Genomic DNA, 19,915 nt, shown 5'->3' on the forward strand with positions numbered 1-19,915 from the left:
CTGACACTAAATGAGTAGGGTATTCCATTCTATAGAGCCAGACACACTAAATGAGTAGGGTATTCCATTCTATAGAGCCAGACTGACACTAAATGAGTAGGGTATTCCATTCTATAGAGCCAGACTGACACTAAGTGAGTAGGGTATTTCATTCTATAGAGCCAGACTGACGCTAAATGAGTAGGGTATTTCATTCTATAGAGCCAGACTGACACTAAGTGAGTGGGGTATTTCATTCTATAGAGCCAGACTGACACTAAGTGAGTGGGGTATTTCATTCTATAGAGCCAGACTGACGCTAAATGAGTAGGGTATTTCATTCTATAGAGCCAGACTGACACTAAGTGAGTAGGACATTCCATTCTATAGAGCCAGACACACTAAATGAGTAGGGTATTTCATTCTATAGAGCCCGGCTGACACTAAATGAGTAGGGCATTTCATTCTATAGAGCCAGACTGACACTAAATGAGTAGGGTATTTCATTCTATAGAGCCAGACTGACACTAAATGAGTAGGGTATTTCATTCTATAGAGCCAGACACACTAAATGAGTAGGGTATTTCATTCTATAGAGCCAGACTGACGCTAAGTGAGTGGGGTATTTCATTCTATAGAGAGGCCAGCTGGTAAAGACGAAGATAAGGTGTGCTTGGAAACTTGGTCATTGTATATTCAGTTGTGGTGAGAGGCAGAAATAAATTAATGAAATAACTATTTAACATCAAACAACCGGAAGAAATCTGAAGTCACCATCGTAAGGGGTCTATGGTCATTAAGACTAAATCAGGGCTTATTCGAATATATTGCTGCCACCATTTATTTCTCTAGATATGCACATTTGACTTAGTGTATGTGTATACATGTTACCAAAGTATTCACATAGCATGGCCTTTGATCCAGTGTTAATGAAGTGCAAAGAAAAAAAAACAAAAAAACACATTTGGGGTTTGCAGTCGTGGTACCTCACTTTGTCTAACCATGCATTCTATTAAAGCAAATAGATTTTTGGTAAGGCTCAGAATCTAAAATTAAAGTTCACGTAAAAAAACCCCAAAAATAATAATCTCAAAAGTCCATATCCCCACTCCCTAAATGAAGAGTCTCAATATCAATAGAAGTCTTCTGTTCCATTCCACAGATATAAATATTCCCTTTCTGATCCATTTTGGCTGCCGACAGACACTGTAACAAGTAGGACTGTAAGAATGCCAGTCTTCGTTTTTGTAACATGGTAGTATTAGGATAAACTGTGCACAAGGCAGCCTCAATAAAGGGCTGGTGTTATCCACACCCAGATACAACTCTTGTGATCCTCAGCCAGCATTGTCTCAGTGTCCAGCACTGCCCAACCAAGGAAGTAAATCACATTTTGGAGGCTCTAAGAATTGAAGTGCAAGTAACGCATAGAAAATGGTCGCCATTTCTTGATCATTTCCTATTTCTCAGTAAAAAAACACAAATCCAGTAAAAATATTGTACAGTGCTCAGCCACAACGTTAATCTTAAAAACAAAATGAAGATAAAAATGCTATAAATTGTTTAAGGATGGCAGCACAAAGCTCCACATTCTGCTAAGGCAAGCCAAAGTGCGCAGCCCAAACGTCCTCAGCAGCAAACCATAAATTCCTCACCCCGTCACCAGTACTTCTGGAAGAAAACAGGTGAGCATCTCTCCTAACCAAACAGGACAAAGATTGGATTAAAAAAAAAAACCTGTGGCATAGCCTTCGATATAAACATTGTGAATATGTAACAACTTAATTCTCTTTCACGTTCCGTCATGTTCTTTGTACAAAGTGCAGAAAAGAAGGTCTCTTCTTTGTTAAGGCAAACCCCCCAAAATATGTCCGCTGACCGACAGAACAATCAGAACTCCTGGTCAAGGTTTATTCGTTGTCCGGTCTGTTCTGTTCTGTTGGGCAATCCCCATTAAAGGCGTGCAGAAAGATTCGGGCCTATTGACCATCTACAGGATGATATATTCCTGTTGTTGCAAGTGGCTACCACGACTACTCCTTTTCAATAGGAACAGTGTAAGTGGCAGCTCTTTTTTCGTGGCTAGCGGTTTAAAAGAAGAGTCACTTATTTGCCCCTTGAGGTTCTCCACAATCCAACTGAAATGGTAACTGTCACTTGGCCTCCGATGGTTTATATTCGGTTTCCCCAGAAGACACCTGTGATATCCGACGAGTTGAACCCCAGAGCTTACGCTTGAACTGACCAGTCTTCACCTAGGAAAGCAGACACAAAGTGCACAATTATTTTTTGGTATTGCTGTGCAGATACATTATAAGCTGAAAACATGTTCCAAAATGCTATACAGATAGAATTATTCCAGAACACGGTGAAGGATTTACTGAACCACTTATGCCATAAACTGATGACAGACTCATGTTTTATGGTATAAGGAAAAAAATGATTAAAAATTGTTTTCTTATTTGGTGGATTGTAGGGTACACTCCGGTGTGAGCTGCCATGCTAGAATACATTTGTAAAAGGTCTTTAAGATAGTTCCTCTACAGGAATACAAACCTCTAGAGGTTGTCCAGCTCCCACCACAATAAGCTTCCCATCTTCTAACCCCACCAGGATATGGCTGCTCTCCTTGGTCACGGACACACAATGCACAGGGACTTTCATGGGCAACGGCGAGACAGCAAGAGTCAAACTGGTGAAAGAATGAAAAGCTCGTTAATGCAAACTTTAAAGGAAGAATGAAAAAAAACTGCAGATTCTTTGCTCCCTAAAACTAAATAAGTTAAATCGTTCTACTAATTTCTGTCCATAAAACAATGGACATGACTTTTATGAAATGGTGTAATACATTGTATACAGCAGCTTATTCAGATCATGACATTAATTACAAAATGAAGGCGCTTTGCTTGAGTAAAATCCTTAATATCCATAAATCCCTCCCAGATAAATGTAAATACGCTATGACAGATGTGTCCTACCTCCGAAGATCCCGGATCTGGAGAGAACACTGCATTGTACCAAGAACCACAAAATTCTCCGTCACGCACATTGCCGTCACCTGCTCATCCAGGGGAACGGAGGATAAGTGTTTGCCGTTTACAGAGTATAAATGTAGAGCAAATTTATCCTAAAAAGAGAAGACGTCTCATTAGTTAAATCATCCTACTTATCACAATTTATGTGCATTGGGCAAAGTTCTAAAAGTGAAGCAATCGCCACAGAAGCCAAAGGAATGTGTTTGCTGGGTTTCCACTGGTGTTCATGCTAACGGGTCCTGTTTAACAACAGTTTTTGGTTGGTTGTTTTTTGCAGCACTGCAACTGAAATAAAAGGAGTGCAGGAGACGCACTCTGAACTCCAAGATAGTTCCAAACATTGTGACAAAGTCTAGAAGCTTTTAACAAAATCATTTCTCACTGACCTTGAGAGAGGTCCGTCCTTCGATTATGCTATGAAATATGATTTGTCCTTCCAAGCCCACTACAAGGTGAGACACAGTCAGCGGCAGCGAGCTTTCACAGGGGGGCTTAATACATCTCATAAACTGCCCCCGCCGAATGGTGTGCACAATGATCGTACCGTCCTGCAGAGACAACAGATTGGCGCCATGGTAACAAAACAAAATCAGAGTGTCCTTGGCCAGACAACGCGACAAACACAGCATTAGGACTGGACTCTTCTGGGAAGAGATGATAGGAAGGAAACGTGGAGTATAGACAGAAAGAATTCCCTCCTCCGTTAGATGCTCACCCAGTCTCCACTCCTTCAAAAAAATCGATAAAAACCCACTTCTTCATAAAAGCGTATCAATTAAACTGTTAATAGCTCCCGACTGATTCCTCTCTTGCAACTGTCATTAGTCTAATACTATCCTTACCCAGGGCTGCCATCAGAAATTTTAGGGCCCCTGACACAGCTCAAGATCTGGGCCCCCGGGGCCAGCCCCGAGTCCGCCCACAAGGTGGAAGTGTGTGTATAGTGGATGTAGAATGTGTGTCATGGATGCAGTGTGTATAGTGGATGTAGAATGTGTGTAGTGGATGCGGTATGTGTGTCATGGATGCAGTGTGTATAGTGGATGCAGATTGTACGTTTTGTGTAATGTATGCAATGTTTGTATGCATGCATTAGATGCAGAGTGTGTGTGTAGTGAATGTAGGTATGTATAGTAAATTCAGAGTGTGTGTTTTTGTAGTGGATGTAGTGTGTATAGTGAATGTAGTGTGTATAGAGCATGTAGTATGTTTGTAGTAAATGTAGTGTGTTTGTAGTGAGAGCAACGTGTGTATAGTGAATGCAGTGTGTGTGTGTGTTTGTGTGTAGTGCAAAGTGTGTTTAGTGAATGTAGTGTGTGTGTGTGTGTAGTGCAGAGCGTGTTTAGTAAATGTAGTGTGTAGTGAGTGAAACGCGTGTATAGTAAATGTAGTGTGTGTGTGTAGTGCAGAGTGTGTTTAGTGAATGTAGTGTTTGTAGTGAGTGCAGAGAGTGTATAGTGAATGGAGTGTGAGTGTGTAGTGCAGAGTGTGTTTAGTGAATGTAGTGTGTGTGTAGTGCAAAGTGTGTTTAGTGAATGTAGTGTGTGTAGTGCAGTTTGTTTAGTGAATATAGTGTTAGTATGTGTAGTGCAGAGTGTGTTTAGTGAATGTATTGTGTGTGTGTGTAGTGCAGAGTGTTTAGTGAATGTAGTGTGTGTAGTGCAGTGTTTAGTGAATGTAGTGTGTGTAGTGCAACGTGTGTATAGTGAATGCAGTGTGTGTGTGTGTAGAGCAAAGTGTGTTTAGTGAATGTAGTGTGTGTGTAGTGCAAAGTGTGTTCAGTGAATGTAGTGTGTGTGTAGTGCAGAGTGTGTTCAGTGAATGTAGTGTTTGTAGTGAGTGCATAGACTGTATAGTGAAAGTAGTGTGAGTAGGTGTAGTGTGTATAGAGCATGTAGTATGTTTTAGTGAATGTAGTGTGTTTGTAGTGAGTGCAAAGTGTGTTTGTAGTGAGAGCAACGTGTGTATAGTGAATGCAGAGCGTGTTTAGTAAATGTAGTGTGTAGTGAGTGAAACGTGTGTATAGTAAATGTAGTGTGTGCGTGTAGTGCAGAGTGTTTAGTGAATGTAGTGTGTGTGTGTGTGTAGTGCAGAGCGTGTTTAGTGAATGTAGTGTGTAGTGAGTGAAACGTGTGTATAGTAAATGTAGTGTGTGTGTAGTGCAGAGTGTGTTTCGTGAATGCAGTGTTTGTAGTGAGTGCAGAGAGTGTATAGTGAATGTAGTGTGAGTGTGTAGTGCAGTGTGTGTTTAGTGCAAAGTGTGTATAGTGAATAAAGTGTGTGTAGAGCAAAGTGTGTTTAGTGAATGTAGTGTGTGTAGTGCAGTGTGTGTTTAGTGAATGTAGTGTGTGTAGTGCATGTAGTGAGTGCAGAGTGTGTTTAGTGAATATAGTGTTAGTATGTGTAGTGCAGAGTGTGTTTAGTGAATGTAGTGTGTGTGTGTAGTGCAGAGCGTGTTTAGTAAATGTAGTGTGTAGTGAGTGAAACGTGTGTATAGTACATGTAGTGTGTGTGTAGTGCAGAGTGTGTTTAGTGAATGTAGTGTGTGTTTAGTGCAAAGTGTGTATAGTGAATAAAGTGTGTGTAGAGCAAAGTGTGTTTAGTGAATGTAGTGTGTGTAGTGCAGTGTGTGTTTAGTGAATGTAGTGTATGTAGTGAGTGCAGAGTGTGTTTAGTGAATATAGTGTTAGTATGTGTAGTGCAGAGTGTGTTTAGTGAATGTAGTGTGTGTGTGTAGTGCAGAGCGTGTTTAGTAAATGTAGTGTGTAGTGAGTGAAACGTGTGTATAGTAAATGTAGTGTGTGTGTAGTGCAGAGTGTGTTTCGTGAATGTAGTGTTTGTAGTGAGTGCAGAGAGTGTATAGTGAATGTAGTGAGTGTGTAGTGCAGAGTGTGTTTAGTGAATGTAGTGTGTGTTTAGTGCAAAGTGTGTATAGTGAATGAAGTGTGTGTAGAGCAAAGTGTGTTTAGTGAATGTAGTGTGTGTAGTGCAGAGTGTGTTTAGTGAATGTAGTGTATGTAGTGAGTGCAGAGTGTGTCTAGTGAATATAGTGTTAGTATGTGTAGTGCAGAGTGTGTTTAGTGAATGTAGTGTGTGTAGTGCAGTGTTTAGTGAATGTAGTGTGTGTAGTGCAGTGTTTAGTGAATGTAGTGTGTGTAGTGCAGTGTAACGTTTAGTGAATGTAGTGTGTGTGTAGTGCAACGTGTGTATAGTGAATGCAGTGTGTGTGTGTGTAGAGCAAAGTGTGTTTAGTGAATGTAGTGTGTGTGTAGTGCAGAGTGTGTTTAGTGAATGTAGTGTTTGTAGTGAGTGCAGAGACTGTATAGTGAATGTAGTGTGAGTATGTGTAGTGTAGTATGTTTTTAGTGAATGTAGTGTGTTTGTAGTGAGTGCAAAGTGTGTTTAGTAAATGTAGTGTGTTTGTAGTGAGAGCAACGTGTGTATAGTGAATGCAGCGTGTGTGTGTGTGTGTGTGTAGTGCAGAGCGTGTTTAGTAAATGTAGTGTGTAGTGAGTGAAACGTGTGTATAGTAAATGTAGTGTGAGTGTGTAGTGCAGAGTGTGTTTCGTGAATGTAGTGTTTGTAGTGAGTGCAGAGAGTGTATAGTGAATGTAGTGTGAGTGTGTAGTGCAGAGTGTGTTTAGTGAATGTAGTGTGTGTAGTGCAAAGTGTGTATAGTGAATGACGTGTGTGTAGAGCAAAGTGTGTTTAGTGAACGAAGTGTGTGTAGAGCAAAGTGTGTTTAGTGAATGTAGTGTGTGTAGTGCAGAGTGTGTTTAGTGAATGTAGTGTATGTAGTGAGTGCAGAGTGTGTTTAGTGAATGTAGTGTGTGTGTGTAGTGCAGAGTGTGTTTAGTGAATGTAGTGTGTGTAGTGCAGTGTTTAGTGAATGTAGTGTGTGTAGTGCAGTGTTTAGTGAATGTAGTGTGTGTGTAGTGCAGAGTGTTTAGTGAACGTAGTGTGTGTGTAGTGCAGTGTTTAGTGAATGTAGTGTGTGTAGTGCAGTGTTTAGTGAATGTAGTGTGTGTGTAGTGCAACGTGTGTATAGTGAATGCAGTGTGTGTGTGTAGAGCAAAGTGTGTTTAGTGAATGTAGTGTGTGTGTAGTGCAAAGTATGTTTAGTGAATGTAGTGTGTGTGTGTAGTGCAGAGTGTGTTTAGTGAATGTAGTGTGAGTATGTGTAGTGCAGAGTGTGTTTAGTGAATGTAGTGTGTGTGTGTAGTGCAAAATGTGTATAGTGAATGTAGTGTGTGTGTGTAGAGCAAAGTGTGTTTAGTGAATGTAGTGTGTGTGTGTGTAGTGCAGAGTGTGTTTAGTAAATGTAGTGTTTGTAGTGAGTACAGAGTTTGTTTAGTGAATGTAGTGCGTGTGTAGTGCAGAGTGTGTTTAGTGAATATAGTGTGTGTGTAGTGCAGAGTGTGTTTAGTGAATGTAGTGTGTGTGTGTGTAGTGCAGAGTGTGTTTAGTGAATGTAGTGTGTGTGTGTGTGTAGTGCAGAGTGTGTTTAGTGAATGTAGTGTGTGTGTAGTGCAGAGTGTGTTTAGTGAATGTAGTGTGTGTTTAGTGAAAATAGTGTGTGTGTAGCGCAGAGTGTGTTTAGTGAATGTAGTGTGTGTGTAGTGCAGAGTGTGTTTAGTGAATGTAGTGTGTGTGTGTAGTGCAGAGTGTGTTGAGTGAATGTAGTGTGTGTGTGTGTGTGTAGTGCAGAGTGTGTTTAGTGAATGTAGTGTGTGTGTAGTGCAGAGTGTGTTTGGTGAATGTAGTGTGTGTGTAGTGTGTGTGTAGTGCAGAGTGTGTTTAGTGAATGTAGTGTGTGTGTAGTGCAGAGTGTGTTTAGTGAATGTAGTGTGTGTGTAGTGCACAGTGTGTTTAGTGAATGTAGTGTGTGTGTAGTGCAGAGTGTGTTTAGTGAATGTAGTGTGTGTGTAGTGCAGAGTGTGTTTAGTGAATGTAGTGTGTGTGTAGTGCAGAGTGTGTTTAGTGAATGTAGTGTGTGTGTAGTGCAGATTGTGTTGAGTGAATGCAGTGTGTGTAGTGCAGAGTGTGTTTAGTGAATGTAGTGTGTGTGTAGTGCAGAGTGTGTTGAGTGAATGTAGTGTGTGTGTGTGTGTAGTGCAGAGTGTGTTTAGTGAATGTAGTGTGTGTGTAGTGCAGAGTGTGTCGAGTGAATGCAGTGTGTGTGTGTAGTGCAGAGTGTGTTTAGTGAATGTAGTGTGTGTGTAGTGCAGAGTGTGTCGAGTGAATGCAGTGTGTGTGTGTAGTGCAGAGTGTGTTTAGTGAATGTAGTGTGTGTGTAGTGCAGAGTGTGTTGAGTGAATGCAGTGTGTGTGTGTAGTGCAGAGTGTGTTTAGTGAATGTAGTGTGTGTGTAGTGCAGAGTGTGTTTAGTGAATGTAGTGTGTGTGTAGTGCAGAGTGTGTTGAGTGAATGCAGTGTGTGTGTAGTGCAGAGTGTGTATTTGTAAGGATTCAGTGTGTGTGTAAAATAGGGGGGAGGGGAGTATTATTTTATTTATTTATTTGTGTATATTTCAATTTTATCCCCCCCTCCCTGGTTCTTACTGTGCCAGGGAGGGGGGAGATCGCATTCCCTGGTGGTCCGGTGGCATGGTGGAGGGAGCCAGCCGCGGTACATTGAAGAGGGGGCCCAGCAGCACACATTGTCTTCCTTTCCAGCTCCTCTCTGACTAACTCTCGCGAGACAGGTCTGCGTGCTGTGCGGAGCGTTGCCATAGTAACCCGTGGCAACGCTCTGGCGGCTGCAGGGCGCAGGAAAGTTAGACAGAGAGCAGCTGGAAAGGAGGACAGAGTGTGCTGCTGGGCCCCCTCTTCATCGTACAGGTAGCAGGGGGATCTCTAACTATATATATATATATATATACCCATAATGAATGTGGGGCTCGGCCCCCCAGGACCGCCGGGCCCATGACAACCGTTATGGTTGTCATGCCCTGATGGCGGCCCTGTCTTACCTTTTGTGTCACTTTACCCCACTCCCTCTAGCATGTAAACTCACTGAGCAGGGCCTCAACCCCTCTGTCCCTGTGTGTCTAACTTCTCTGGTTACAACTACATGTCTGTTCGTCCACCTATTGTAAAGCGCTGAAGAATTTGATGGCGCTATATAAATACCATAATAATAAAGTAATAATAATAATAAAAGAATGGCTAGCTGCAAGTTCAAAGAGGAATTGTCACATCCAGAGAAGTGTCAGTTCCTGGTTCCTTCAGCCCAGTAAGAGCTACTTCAGCATTTACTGAGGTGAACAGAGCAGCCAAGAGGAGTAGAAGACTTGCTTATCTCAGTCACACTTTGATATTGCGGCGGCTTTCCTGCCCCAAGATGCCTGGGGCACACACGTGTACTCCAGCATCTCACAGAAAAATTGTGCACGTTCGTGCCAGGAATTCTCTCTAACACTGCCGAACACGCATGTGGCACTGCGAACGTTAACTAAGCTGGCATGTTAGTTAAAACATGAAGAAAGAAAAAACACTTTTTAAAACCTTTAGCACAACCAATAGCTGACCTTTAGTTTTCTATTTGGTTGTGTTAAAAGTGAGGAAATGAAAGTTACATTATTACTGCCCCATAAAGAGTATATTGGCACCCAAAGCTTACCTTGGAACCAGAAACTGCCATGTCCAACTCTGTGCTTATAGCCACACTAGTAACCTCATCATCGTGGCCGTAAAGGACCTGCACTGGTTTTTGTGATAAATTCCAAGAAAGTCCTCCCTGCAGTAATGTCAGAATAAGTTCCATTATAAGAGTAATCAGGACAACAGGCATTTCAGAGGGCAATTTTCCAGAGAAGACCCCAGCACAGAGCCGTAAAGCAGAGAGAAGACCCCAGCACAGAGCCGTAAAGCAGAGAGAAGACCCCGACACAGAGCCGTAAAGCAGAGAGAAGACCCCAGCACAGAGCCGTAAAGCAGAGAGAAGACCCCAGCACAGAGCCGTAAAGCAGAGAGAAGACCCCGACACAGTGCCGTAAAGCAGAGCGAAGACCCCGACACAGAGCCGTAAAGCAGAGAGAAGACCCCAGCACAGAGCCGTAAAGCAGAGAGAAGACCCCGACACAGAGCCGTAAAGCAGAGAGAAGACCCCAGCACAGAGCCGTAAAGCAGAGAGAAGACCCCAGCACAAAGCCGTAAAGCAGAGAGAAGACCCCAGCACAGAGCCGTAAAGCAGAGAGAAGACCCCAGCACAGAGCCGTAAAGCAGAGAGAAGACCCCAGCACAGAGCCGTAAAGCAGAGAGAAGACCCCAGCACAGAGCCGTAAAGCAGAGAGAAGACCCCAGCACAGAGCCGTAAAGCAGAGAGAAGACCCCAGCACAGAGCCGTAAAGCAGAGAGAAGACCCCAGCACAGAGCCGTAAAGCAGAGAGAAGACCCCAGCACAGAGCCGTAAAGCAGAGAGAAGACCCCAGCACAGAGCCGTAAAGCAGAGAGAAGACCCCAGCACAGAGCCGTAAAGCAGAGAGAAGACCCCAGCACAGAGCCGTAAAGCAGAGAGAAGACCCCAGCACAGAGCCGTAAAGCAGAGAGAAGACCCCGACACAGAGCCGTAAAGCAGAGAGAAGACCCCAGCACAGAGCCGTAAAGCAGAGAGAAGACCCCAGCACAGAGCCGTAAAGCAGAGAGAAGACCCCAGCACAGAGCCGTAAAGCAGAGAGAAGACCCCGACACAGAGCCGTAAAGCAGAGAGAAGACCCCGACACAGAGCCGTAAAGCAGAGAGAAGACCCCAGCACAGAGCCGTAAAGCAGAGAGAAGACCCCAGCACAGAGCCGTAAAGCAGAGAGAAGACCCCGACACAGAGCCGAAAAGCAGAGAGAAGACCCCGACACAGAGCCGTAAAGCAGAGAGAAGACCCCAGCACAGAGCCGTAAAGCAGAGAGAAGACCCCGACACAGAGCCGTAAAGCAGAGAGAAGACCCCGACACAGAGCCGTAAAGCAGAGAGAAGACCCCGACACAGAGCCGTAAAGCAGAGAGAAGACCCCGACACAGAGCCGTAAAGCAGAGAGAAGACCCCGACACAGAGCCGTAAAGCAGAGAGAAGACCCCAGCACAGAGCCGTAAAGCAGAGAGAAGACCCCAGCACAGAGCCGTAAAGCAGAGAGAAGACCCCAGCACAGAGCCGTAAAGCAGAGAGAAGACCCCAGCACAGAGCCGTAAAGCAGAGAGAAGACCCCAGCACAGAGCCGTAAAGCAGAGAGAAGACCCCAGCACAGAGCCGTAAAGCAGAGAGAAGACCCCGACACAGAGCCGTAAAGCAGAGAGAAGACCCCAGCACAGAGCCGTAAAGCAGAGAGAAGACCCCAGCACAGAGCCGTAAAGCAGAGAGAAGACCCCAGCACAGAGCCGTAAAGCAGAGAGAAGACCCCAGCACAGAGCCGTAAAGCAGAGAGAAGACCCCAGCACAGAGCCGTAAAGCAGAGAGAAGACCCCAGCACAGAGCCGTAAAGCAGAGAGAAGACCCCAGCACAGAGCCGTAAAGCAGAGAGAAGACCCCAGCACAGAGCCGTAAAGCAGAGAGAAGACCCCAGCACAGAGCCGTAAAGCAGAGAGAAGACCCCGACACAGAGCCGTAAAGCAGAGAGAAGACCCCGACACAGAGCCGTAAAGCAGAGAGAAGACCCCAGCACAGAGCCGTAAAGCAGAGAGAAGACCCCAGCACAGAGCCGTAAAGCAGAGAGAAGACCCTGTCACAGAGCCGTAAAGCAGAGAGAAGACCCTGTCACAGAGCCGTAAAACAGAGAGAAGACCCCAGCACAGAGCCGTAAAGCAGAGAGAAGACCCCAGCACAGAGCCGTAAAGCAGAGAGAAGACCCCAGCACAGAGCCGTAAAGCAGAGAGAAGACCCCGACACAGAGCCGTAAAGCAGAGAGAAGACCCCGACACAGAGCCGTAAAGCAGAGAGAAGACCCCGACACAGAGCCGTAAAGCAGAGAGAAGACCCCAGCACAGAGCCGTAAAGCAGAGAGAAGACCCCGACACAGAGAGAAGATGCCAACACAGAGTCATAACCCAAGAGCCATAACTCAGGGAGAAGGTCCTGACATAGAGCCGTAAACCAAGAGCCATAACTCAGGGAGAAGATCCTGACATAGAGCCGTGAACCAAGAGCCGTAACTCAGGGAGAAGGTCCTGACATAGAGCCGTAACTCAGGGAGAAGGTCCTGACAGAGCCGTAACTCAGGGAGAAGGTCCTGACAGAGCCGTAACTCAGGGAGAAGGTCCTGACAGAGCCGTAACTCAGGGAGAAGGTCCTGACAGAGCCGTAACTCAGGGAGAAGGTCCTGACATAGAGCCGTAAACCAAGAGCCGTAACTCAGGGAGAAGACCCCGACACAGAGCCGTAACTCAGGGAGAAGACCCCGACATAGAGCCGTACTGGTTGAAGCTATGCTACAAGACACACAGTTTCTTACTTGTTGCAGAACTTGCCAAACGATACAGGTGGTATCGCGGGATCCAGATATGAGGTATATGCCGCAAACGTCCAACGCCAAACATGTCACCACATCTAAACAGAAGAGAGTGGGCTGATCAGGGGAAAGACCACTGTAACATAGAAAGAAATGGCTGCCCTCTCATGTATACAGATTATGGCATCAATGTCAGCTGTAAGATCCCTAAGGGACATTAAGTTCTGAAACAGTGATTGTATATGAATCCAGAGATCTACTTAATTTGCATGTTCTAACATAATCTAATGGAATATAATATTATAAATATCCCTAATACCAATGAATTATTACCAATGTGCCGGGTGATGTGACCTATGACCTTTCCTTTGCTGAGACTAGTCACCCGAAGGCTGTTGTCCCAATGCCCACCACTGAACAGTAACTTCGCATCATGAGACACCACCAGGGTCTTCGAGGAGAGCTCTGTGCCCAGGGCGAAAGGTCCCGACACAAGGCGCTGGGTCCTGAAAGTGGAAATCATCACATTACTGAGTTAATAAGAGCAGAGATCCCATCACATTACTGAGTTAATAAGAGCAGAGATCCCATCACAGGGATCATTTTATCAGAGCAGAGATCCCATCACAGGGATCATTTTATCAGAGCAGAGATCCCATCACAGGCCACCCAGTTTGGTCTGCTGCTGGTTTCCTGTGACATTTTAATCAGTGACATGTGACACACTTACTTGGCGTTGGAGAATGTGGGATCTTTGGTGAAGCTGAAGTAGTTGGAAATGTTCTTATCATAGGACAGCCAGCCATGAGTACCTAGGAGGCCATTTGCACTTACGGTGACCTGTGGAGAAAGAATGTCTCTTAGCAAATGAAGATATTTAGAGTAGCAATGCCCAACCAAGTCCTCAAGACACCAACCATTCAGGATTTGCCAGTATCCCCACTGGAACAGAACCTGAAAATGTCTAAACCCTGAACTGGTACCACGAGGACTGGGAACCTCTGCGATAGAAGATACCATTACAGACTGAATACAGTGCGTACCCACTATGATTAGACGCGCCTCTCCCTCCCCCACCTCCCCCCACCCCCACCCCCACTCACCAATAGGTCTGGAGAGCCCTGGGTTATAAAGGAATGGGCTTGGTTTTTCGGGACCACACAGAGAACTAGAGGAACCCCTTCCATCATTCCCTGTGTGACCAAAACAGGTGTTATTTACAGTCTGGTTAATTATCAGCTGGTCATGGTGTACAGAGCAGTCATTAAACAAAGGGAATGGTGCGCACTGCGCGTCTCACCTCCGCAAAGAATGATTTCAGCTGCGAGAGATTCTCAAACACGTTAGGAGAGTAAGTGTCCAGCCGGGACAGCCTCCTCGCAGCATGATCAGCCGTCAGTCGAGGTGGATGGGCTTCCTTCACATGGAAAGAGTAAATAACTTTGTCACACTGACAGTGTAACAGGACACGTACGTGTATTATACGTGTAACAGAACAGGTACGTGTAATATATGTATAACAGAACACGTACGTCTGATATCTGTATAACAAAACACGTACGTCTGATATCTGTATAACAAAACACGTACGTCTGATATATGTATAACAGAACACGTACGTCTGATATATGTATAACAGAACACGTACGTCTGATATCTGTATAACAAAACACGTACGTCTGATATATGTATAACAGAACACGTACGTCTGATATATGTATAACAGAACACATACGTCTGATATATGTATAACAGAACACGTACGTCTGATATATGTATAACAGAACACGTACGTCTGATATATGTATAACAGAACACGTACGTCTGATATCTGTATAACAGAACACGTACGTCTGATATCTGTATAACAGAACACGTACGTCTGATATATGTATAACAGAACACGTACGTCTGATATCTGTATAACAAAACACGTACGTCTGATATATGTATAACAGAACACGTACGTCTGATATATGTATAACAGAACACGTACGTCTGATATATGTATAACAAAACACGTACGTCTGATATATGTATAACAGAACACGTACGTCTGATATATGTATAACAGAACACGTACGTCTGATATATGTATAACAGAACACGTACGTCTGATATATGTATAACAGAACAGACACGTGTAATATATAACAGGACACATACGTGACCATCTCACCCTAGATCACATGGTACATTGGGGTACACAGCCTGATTCGTGGGATGCAAACAAAAGCAGATATCCCATGTTTTAATACTTAGAGTTCATAAGATCAAACCAAGAGGAAATCCCTGCCTGAATAAAGGTGAGATGAAGCAGTATATGCATGTGCTGGGCTGAGAGGTACACCAGGAGAATGACCACCATTGCTAATTCTATGTTTTATTAGTGAATATGTTGATTTGGCCAGCCATTCACATGCTCTGACTGTACAGGGATCTAATGGAGCTCGGCTGGGACAGCAAGACATCTCTTGAGGGGCGCGCGCTGCCGAAATTGCAGGACATGGGTTTATCTCAAACTACAGGTGATGTAACGAGGAAACCGCAAAAACTCGACTAAAGGCAGGGCTTTCCCCATACTATATACCATAACAACTTATAGTGTGACAAACCGTATAAAAAGCAGGGACAGCGAATCTTGTGAGAAACATGCTTACTATTAAATGCTGTGCTTTTTGTTTAATATTTTATATATATATTAATATTATTGATAGAATTTATTAATAGAATGTTTTAATATATTTGCAAAGTATTAGATTTCTTTCTTGCGTTAATCACTTGGTGTGATGCCCACATTTTGTGAAAATAAATAAATGACCTGCATTGAAAACAACAACATACTGTCAGCCTTTGGATATTAACCCCAAGTGCCAAATAGATGCACCGTGTGTTTATATTATGTTTAACACTCAAAGGGGCTAATAGTGAACTGCCCTACAATGATCCAAACAGAAACTACAAAACATGTCAATTCTCAATTCACCATTAGGGGGCGGACAAGCATAACCAGTGTTTATTTTCTTTTATAAAAATGTCTATAGGGATAAAAAACAGCAACATGTTTAGCCAGGACAGATTTATTCAGATACTCTCTGGTTTCAGATATTCTCCTGGGGATGTTATTATGGGGTTCAATAAATTGTGAACATTAGAAAGTAATTTCTACGGTGTTTCTTTGCCAGACAGAGCGAATGGTGTATTACGGGGATTATTGACATGGTTATATAACTAGTGAATATTTTGAAAGGGCTCGCACCAGTTACAGAGACCGGGTAACTCACTAAAAAGTGTGAGTTGTTGTAAATTAAAGGTGCATTCTAAATATTAGGCACAATGACAAACGCAAAACACAGCTGACTTGATGCCTTATTTGGCGATGTGAATTCTGGAAATTTGATCAAGCACTCGCTAGAGTCCCATACCTTGAGAAGCTGGCACGGAGTCTGCCCAAAATTACTGATTATTCCCTCCAGAGCCTTCCTCTCTGTATCATCTGCGATGGCGTCTAGATCGACCACACCTAGAAACAGCCACAGAGCTGGCGATTAGGCTCAATGACAAACTATGAGACCATATCACAGGCGATTACACGTATTTCCCTCCATTATCCAATGCACATGGAAACATTTCCTATCAGGGGTTTTAACAGAACAAATTTCATACAAAGTTCTGATAAACTCTTTCCTGCCACATGAGGTTCAGGAATCACATGTGGCTCAAAAACATATATTGTAAGAAAGTTTCCCATTCGTCCGACATAGGGGTCCACATGTGACCCCGTTTTACAGGGAACCTCAATCACATACCTTCATAGGTGCAGTAATAAAACACATTGAGAGCTTCCACAGCAGCGTCTCCCCTCTGCTTACACCCAAATATTAGATCTATCCACTCATGGAGGTGGGCCGACACATACTCCGATTCCTACACAAAAACACAGAGAGGAATATTAAAGAGACAGGTGGAAGGGAGCCCTAACTTACACTGTTGGTAAGGTTAGTAATAGTGTTTTTCAAATCCCAGGGCGGGTTCTTCAGAAACTGAGCAGAATACTTATTTTTGTGTATTTGTATTCACTTTTGTATTACACAGCCATGTTACCAAGCTGCCGCCCATGTGCTTCGTATTAGATATTGCGGAAGGAGGCAAGGTGAATTGTTAGTGTAGGCCCCACCTAAGAGGTTTCCCTTGATGTGGTAGGTGGGCTTACACCTAATGGCCACTGGAGTACAACAAAAAAAGCTCAATTTATTTAACTATACATAGGGAGTTTGGATACTGCGGGAAACTCTTTTCTTTGGCCCTAAGCTGGCGAGTCCCCCCCCCCCCCCCCCATTAATAGGGAAACAAGTAATCACAGAATCCTCAAAATTAGAAGACTAGTGACTACGAATCCCCAGAAATAGAGGAATTGTGACCACAGACCCGTAGGGACAGAGGACAAACAACCATGGAACCCCTACCAGAGCCTTCCTGTGTTTGTAGATAAAATCTTCTCTTGATGAGGCCCATCTTGGCAAAACCACATTATCTACCTTCCCGTTGGACAACTGGAGACAACCAAAATCAAAACCTGAAAATAAGGGTGAAATCACAAAGTGTTCGTTCATATAACAAAGACACATTAAACAGATTCTATGGACATTGATTCATTAAAACATCTTCTACTGTCCAGGGAGATCCCACCCACCTTCTGTAGTATACACACGAATATCTGACATTGAAAATAGTCAAATGACGCAAACTGCTAAAATGGGAACTAGATGAGACATTTTCGCTATCCCTGTTTTAGTCTGTAATGCTTCTGGAAGAGATCTGTGCGCAGATGGATTGATATAAAAGGAGGATTATGGCATAACACATTTACACTAGTTCTGTACCGTTTGCATTCTCCAAGAATTCTGGGAAATAAAAGAATTCTGGAATTAACTCTTTTACGTCCACAGGGTTCTCCATACGGGCCTGCCATGCTGCTGGTATTGAGTGGAACTGCCGATCTGAGCAGTCGAATCTGGAGAAGACAAAGTTAATAAAACATTGTTTTACAAGTCATGCAACGCTCCTATAGATTGTGTTATTGAAATGTTTATTGGTGAGCATTATTTGTTATTTGCAAAGGAACCTCAAATATATATATATATTTTTTTAATTACCCAATTAAACAAGGTAATTAAACTCACATTAACCGCAGCACCTCTGCTACCGTAGTGGGTTTCAGTGATAATACCAGATAAATCTATGTCACAGCTGTGAGATAGTTATAATGGGTGTAAATGGTGGGGGGGCTGGGGTGCCCCTCCTGGCATTTTATTGCCCATTATCTGTACCCCTCGATCCTCACCTGCCGCTCTGCAGCTGAATGTGCAGAGTAGTGAAAGGTTCCACGCGGATCATGTAGTGCATGACGCCAGCAGCGTTTGAATAGTGAGTCCCGTAATGAAACTTGTCCACAGTCCCAGTCGGATCCTCGAAGCTCTCATACCTGGGGGACGGGGAGAACACTGTTATTCAAATAAAATAATTGTATTATATGGAAGGTCTGTATGCAGAATCCATCTATTACAGGGTATTAAAGGCTACTTGTGAAAGTGACTCTAAATTTGCAGGTTCCATTAGGTTAATACCTCGTTATCTCGTAGATGAAACTTACTTTTCCTTGACTTCCCGTGCATGTCTCTCGTTTACCACGCCGATGGGCTTGGATAGATCCCGGAAAACCTCAGGGTTGTTTAAATCAAGGGTTTCAGAAACGTAGTCCCGTAAAATCCATGGAAACTACATGATCAAATGCAAATCCACAAAGTATATTAAACAATAACAAAGCTGTGATATCACCGACAGCTCTATACTCTCTCCTGACAGGTATGTGGGCGCATATTAAATATTGACCACCATCAGGTGTTTCTATTAGCTTGTAGCGTGTTTTAGAAGTATAAAGCCAGCTGCTATGAACAGGTTGGAGCGGCAGCACTTTAAACAAGACTGGACACATTCGTAGTCACATTCCGGATATCTGAAATTCAATCTGGAAGTACATTTGTATTGGATCCGGCATGTTATCTCTAAGCAGCTTTTTGGGGATACTAAAAACACTAGGCCTGATAATGGTCATTTTTAACATGGATCAAACAAAGTTTGATTTCCAGTCCACGTACCTTAATTGTCGCGTTAAAGATAAAAATGATTTATGCAGCTAAACCTTGTGTGAATAGAGAGTTTTCATGTGCTCACCACTGGATATTGGGAGAGGTCATTGTACGTTCGGCCAGCAATAGTGTTGAGCTGCATGAGGTATTCAAAGTTGGAAATTTCCCTAAAAATCCATTTCTGAAAGAAGAGAATTGTCAGTTGCTGGAGATTAAACAAACCCCTCACACGCTTTCCACACGGAACGTCCTAGAAAAGGGTGGGGAATGGGGATTGTGTGAGATGGCTTAATATTTAAAAAAGGCAAATGGACACCAACTAAACAACCGAGGGAGACGTTCAAGGAAGGGTTATGTACTAAATAGAGAATTCAAAGTGAATTTCAAATCATAAGGCTAGAGAAGTCGAACTGAAATCTTAGCCGACTTTATCCCATTTCACCCATTTTGATCTTAAGTTTAAAAATCACTTTGAACTCTCACTTTGTAATTAACCCTGTAGATATAGACATACAATTCCTATAATGCTTGGCCAGGCATTAAGTTACTGAGGATGCATGCACTGTTTATATAAATCCACAGATAGTTAGACTTGCTGTTAGCTATGGGTAATATCAAACCGAAGAGTGCGAGGTCCGAACACAGCAAGGTCTCCCGGAGAGTGCAGGGTCCGAACACAGCAAGGTCTCCCGGAGAGTGCAGGGTCCGAACACAGCAAGGTCTCCTGGAGAGTGCAGGGTCCGAACACAGCAAGGTCTCCCGGAGAGTGCAGGGTCCGAACACAGCAAGGTCTCCCGGAGAGTGCAGGGTCCGAACACAGCAAGGTCTCCCGGAGAGTGCAGGGTCCGAACACAGCAAGGTCTCCCGGAGAGTGCGGGGTCCGAACACAGCAAGGTCTCCCGGAGAGTGCGGGGTCTGAACACCGCAAGGTCTCCCGGAGAGTGCGGGGTCTGAACACCGCAAGCTCTCCCGGAGAGTGCAGGGTCCAAACACCGCAAGCTCTTTCGCAGAGTGCAGGGTACAAACACAGCAAGCTCTCCCGGAGAGTGCAGGGTCCAAACACAGCAAGCTCTCCCGGAGAGTGCAGGGTCCAAACACAGCAAGGTCTGCCGGAGAGTGCAGGGTCCAAACACAGCAAGGTCTGCCGGAGAGTGCAGGGTCCAAACACGGCAAGGTCTCCCAGAGAGTGCAGGGTCCGAACACGGCAAGGTCTCCCAGAGAGTGCAGGGTCAGAACACGGCAAGGTCTCCCAGAGAGTGCAGGGTCAGAACACGGCACGGTCTCCCAGAGAGTGCGGGGTCCGAACACGGCAAGGTCTC

The 19,915-nt window shown here is 44.1% G+C and overlaps 1 protein-coding gene across 7 annotated transcripts in view; it reads right to left on the minus strand.

Annotated features, from left to right (window-relative positions):
• Window positions 1–549: 549 nt before the first annotated feature.
• NBEAL2 (neurobeachin like 2) overlaps window positions 550–19,915 on the minus strand; it is a 134,789-nt gene continuing 115,423 nt past the window's right edge. For all 7 annotated transcript variants that reach the window (XM_063452839.1, XM_063452840.1, XM_063452841.1 and 4 more), the window contains 17 exons: window positions 18,682–18,777; window positions 18,101–18,225; window positions 17,792–17,932; window positions 17,331–17,461; window positions 16,914–17,023; window positions 16,257–16,374; window positions 15,873–15,970; window positions 13,748–13,864; window positions 13,551–13,640; window positions 13,178–13,287; window positions 12,781–12,953; window positions 12,451–12,545; window positions 9,635–9,751; window positions 3,401–3,562; window positions 2,958–3,106; window positions 2,536–2,671; window positions 550–2,234 (listed from right to left, as the gene is read on the minus strand). In XM_063452839.1, the coding sequence (XP_063308909.1) occupies window positions 2,133–2,234; window positions 2,536–2,671; window positions 2,958–3,106; window positions 3,401–3,562; window positions 9,635–9,751; window positions 12,451–12,545; window positions 12,781–12,953; window positions 13,178–13,287; window positions 13,551–13,640; window positions 13,748–13,864; window positions 15,873–15,970; window positions 16,257–16,374; window positions 16,914–17,023; window positions 17,331–17,461; window positions 17,792–17,932; window positions 18,101–18,225; window positions 18,682–18,777 (2,070 nt within the window). In that variant the 3' untranslated portion in view covers window positions 550–2,132. The remainder of the gene's footprint in view (window positions 2,235–2,535; window positions 2,672–2,957; window positions 3,107–3,400; window positions 3,563–9,634; window positions 9,752–12,450; window positions 12,546–12,780; window positions 12,954–13,177; window positions 13,288–13,550; window positions 13,641–13,747; window positions 13,865–15,872; window positions 15,971–16,256; window positions 16,375–16,913; window positions 17,024–17,330; window positions 17,462–17,791; window positions 17,933–18,100; window positions 18,226–18,681; window positions 18,778–19,915) is intronic.

The sequence above is a fragment of the Pelobates fuscus genome, chromosome 4 (assembly GCF_036172605.1).
Source record: "Pelobates fuscus isolate aPelFus1 chromosome 4, aPelFus1.pri, whole genome shotgun sequence".
In the NCBI taxonomy this organism is placed as follows: Eukaryota; Metazoa; Chordata; class Amphibia; order Anura; family Pelobatidae; genus Pelobates; species Pelobates fuscus.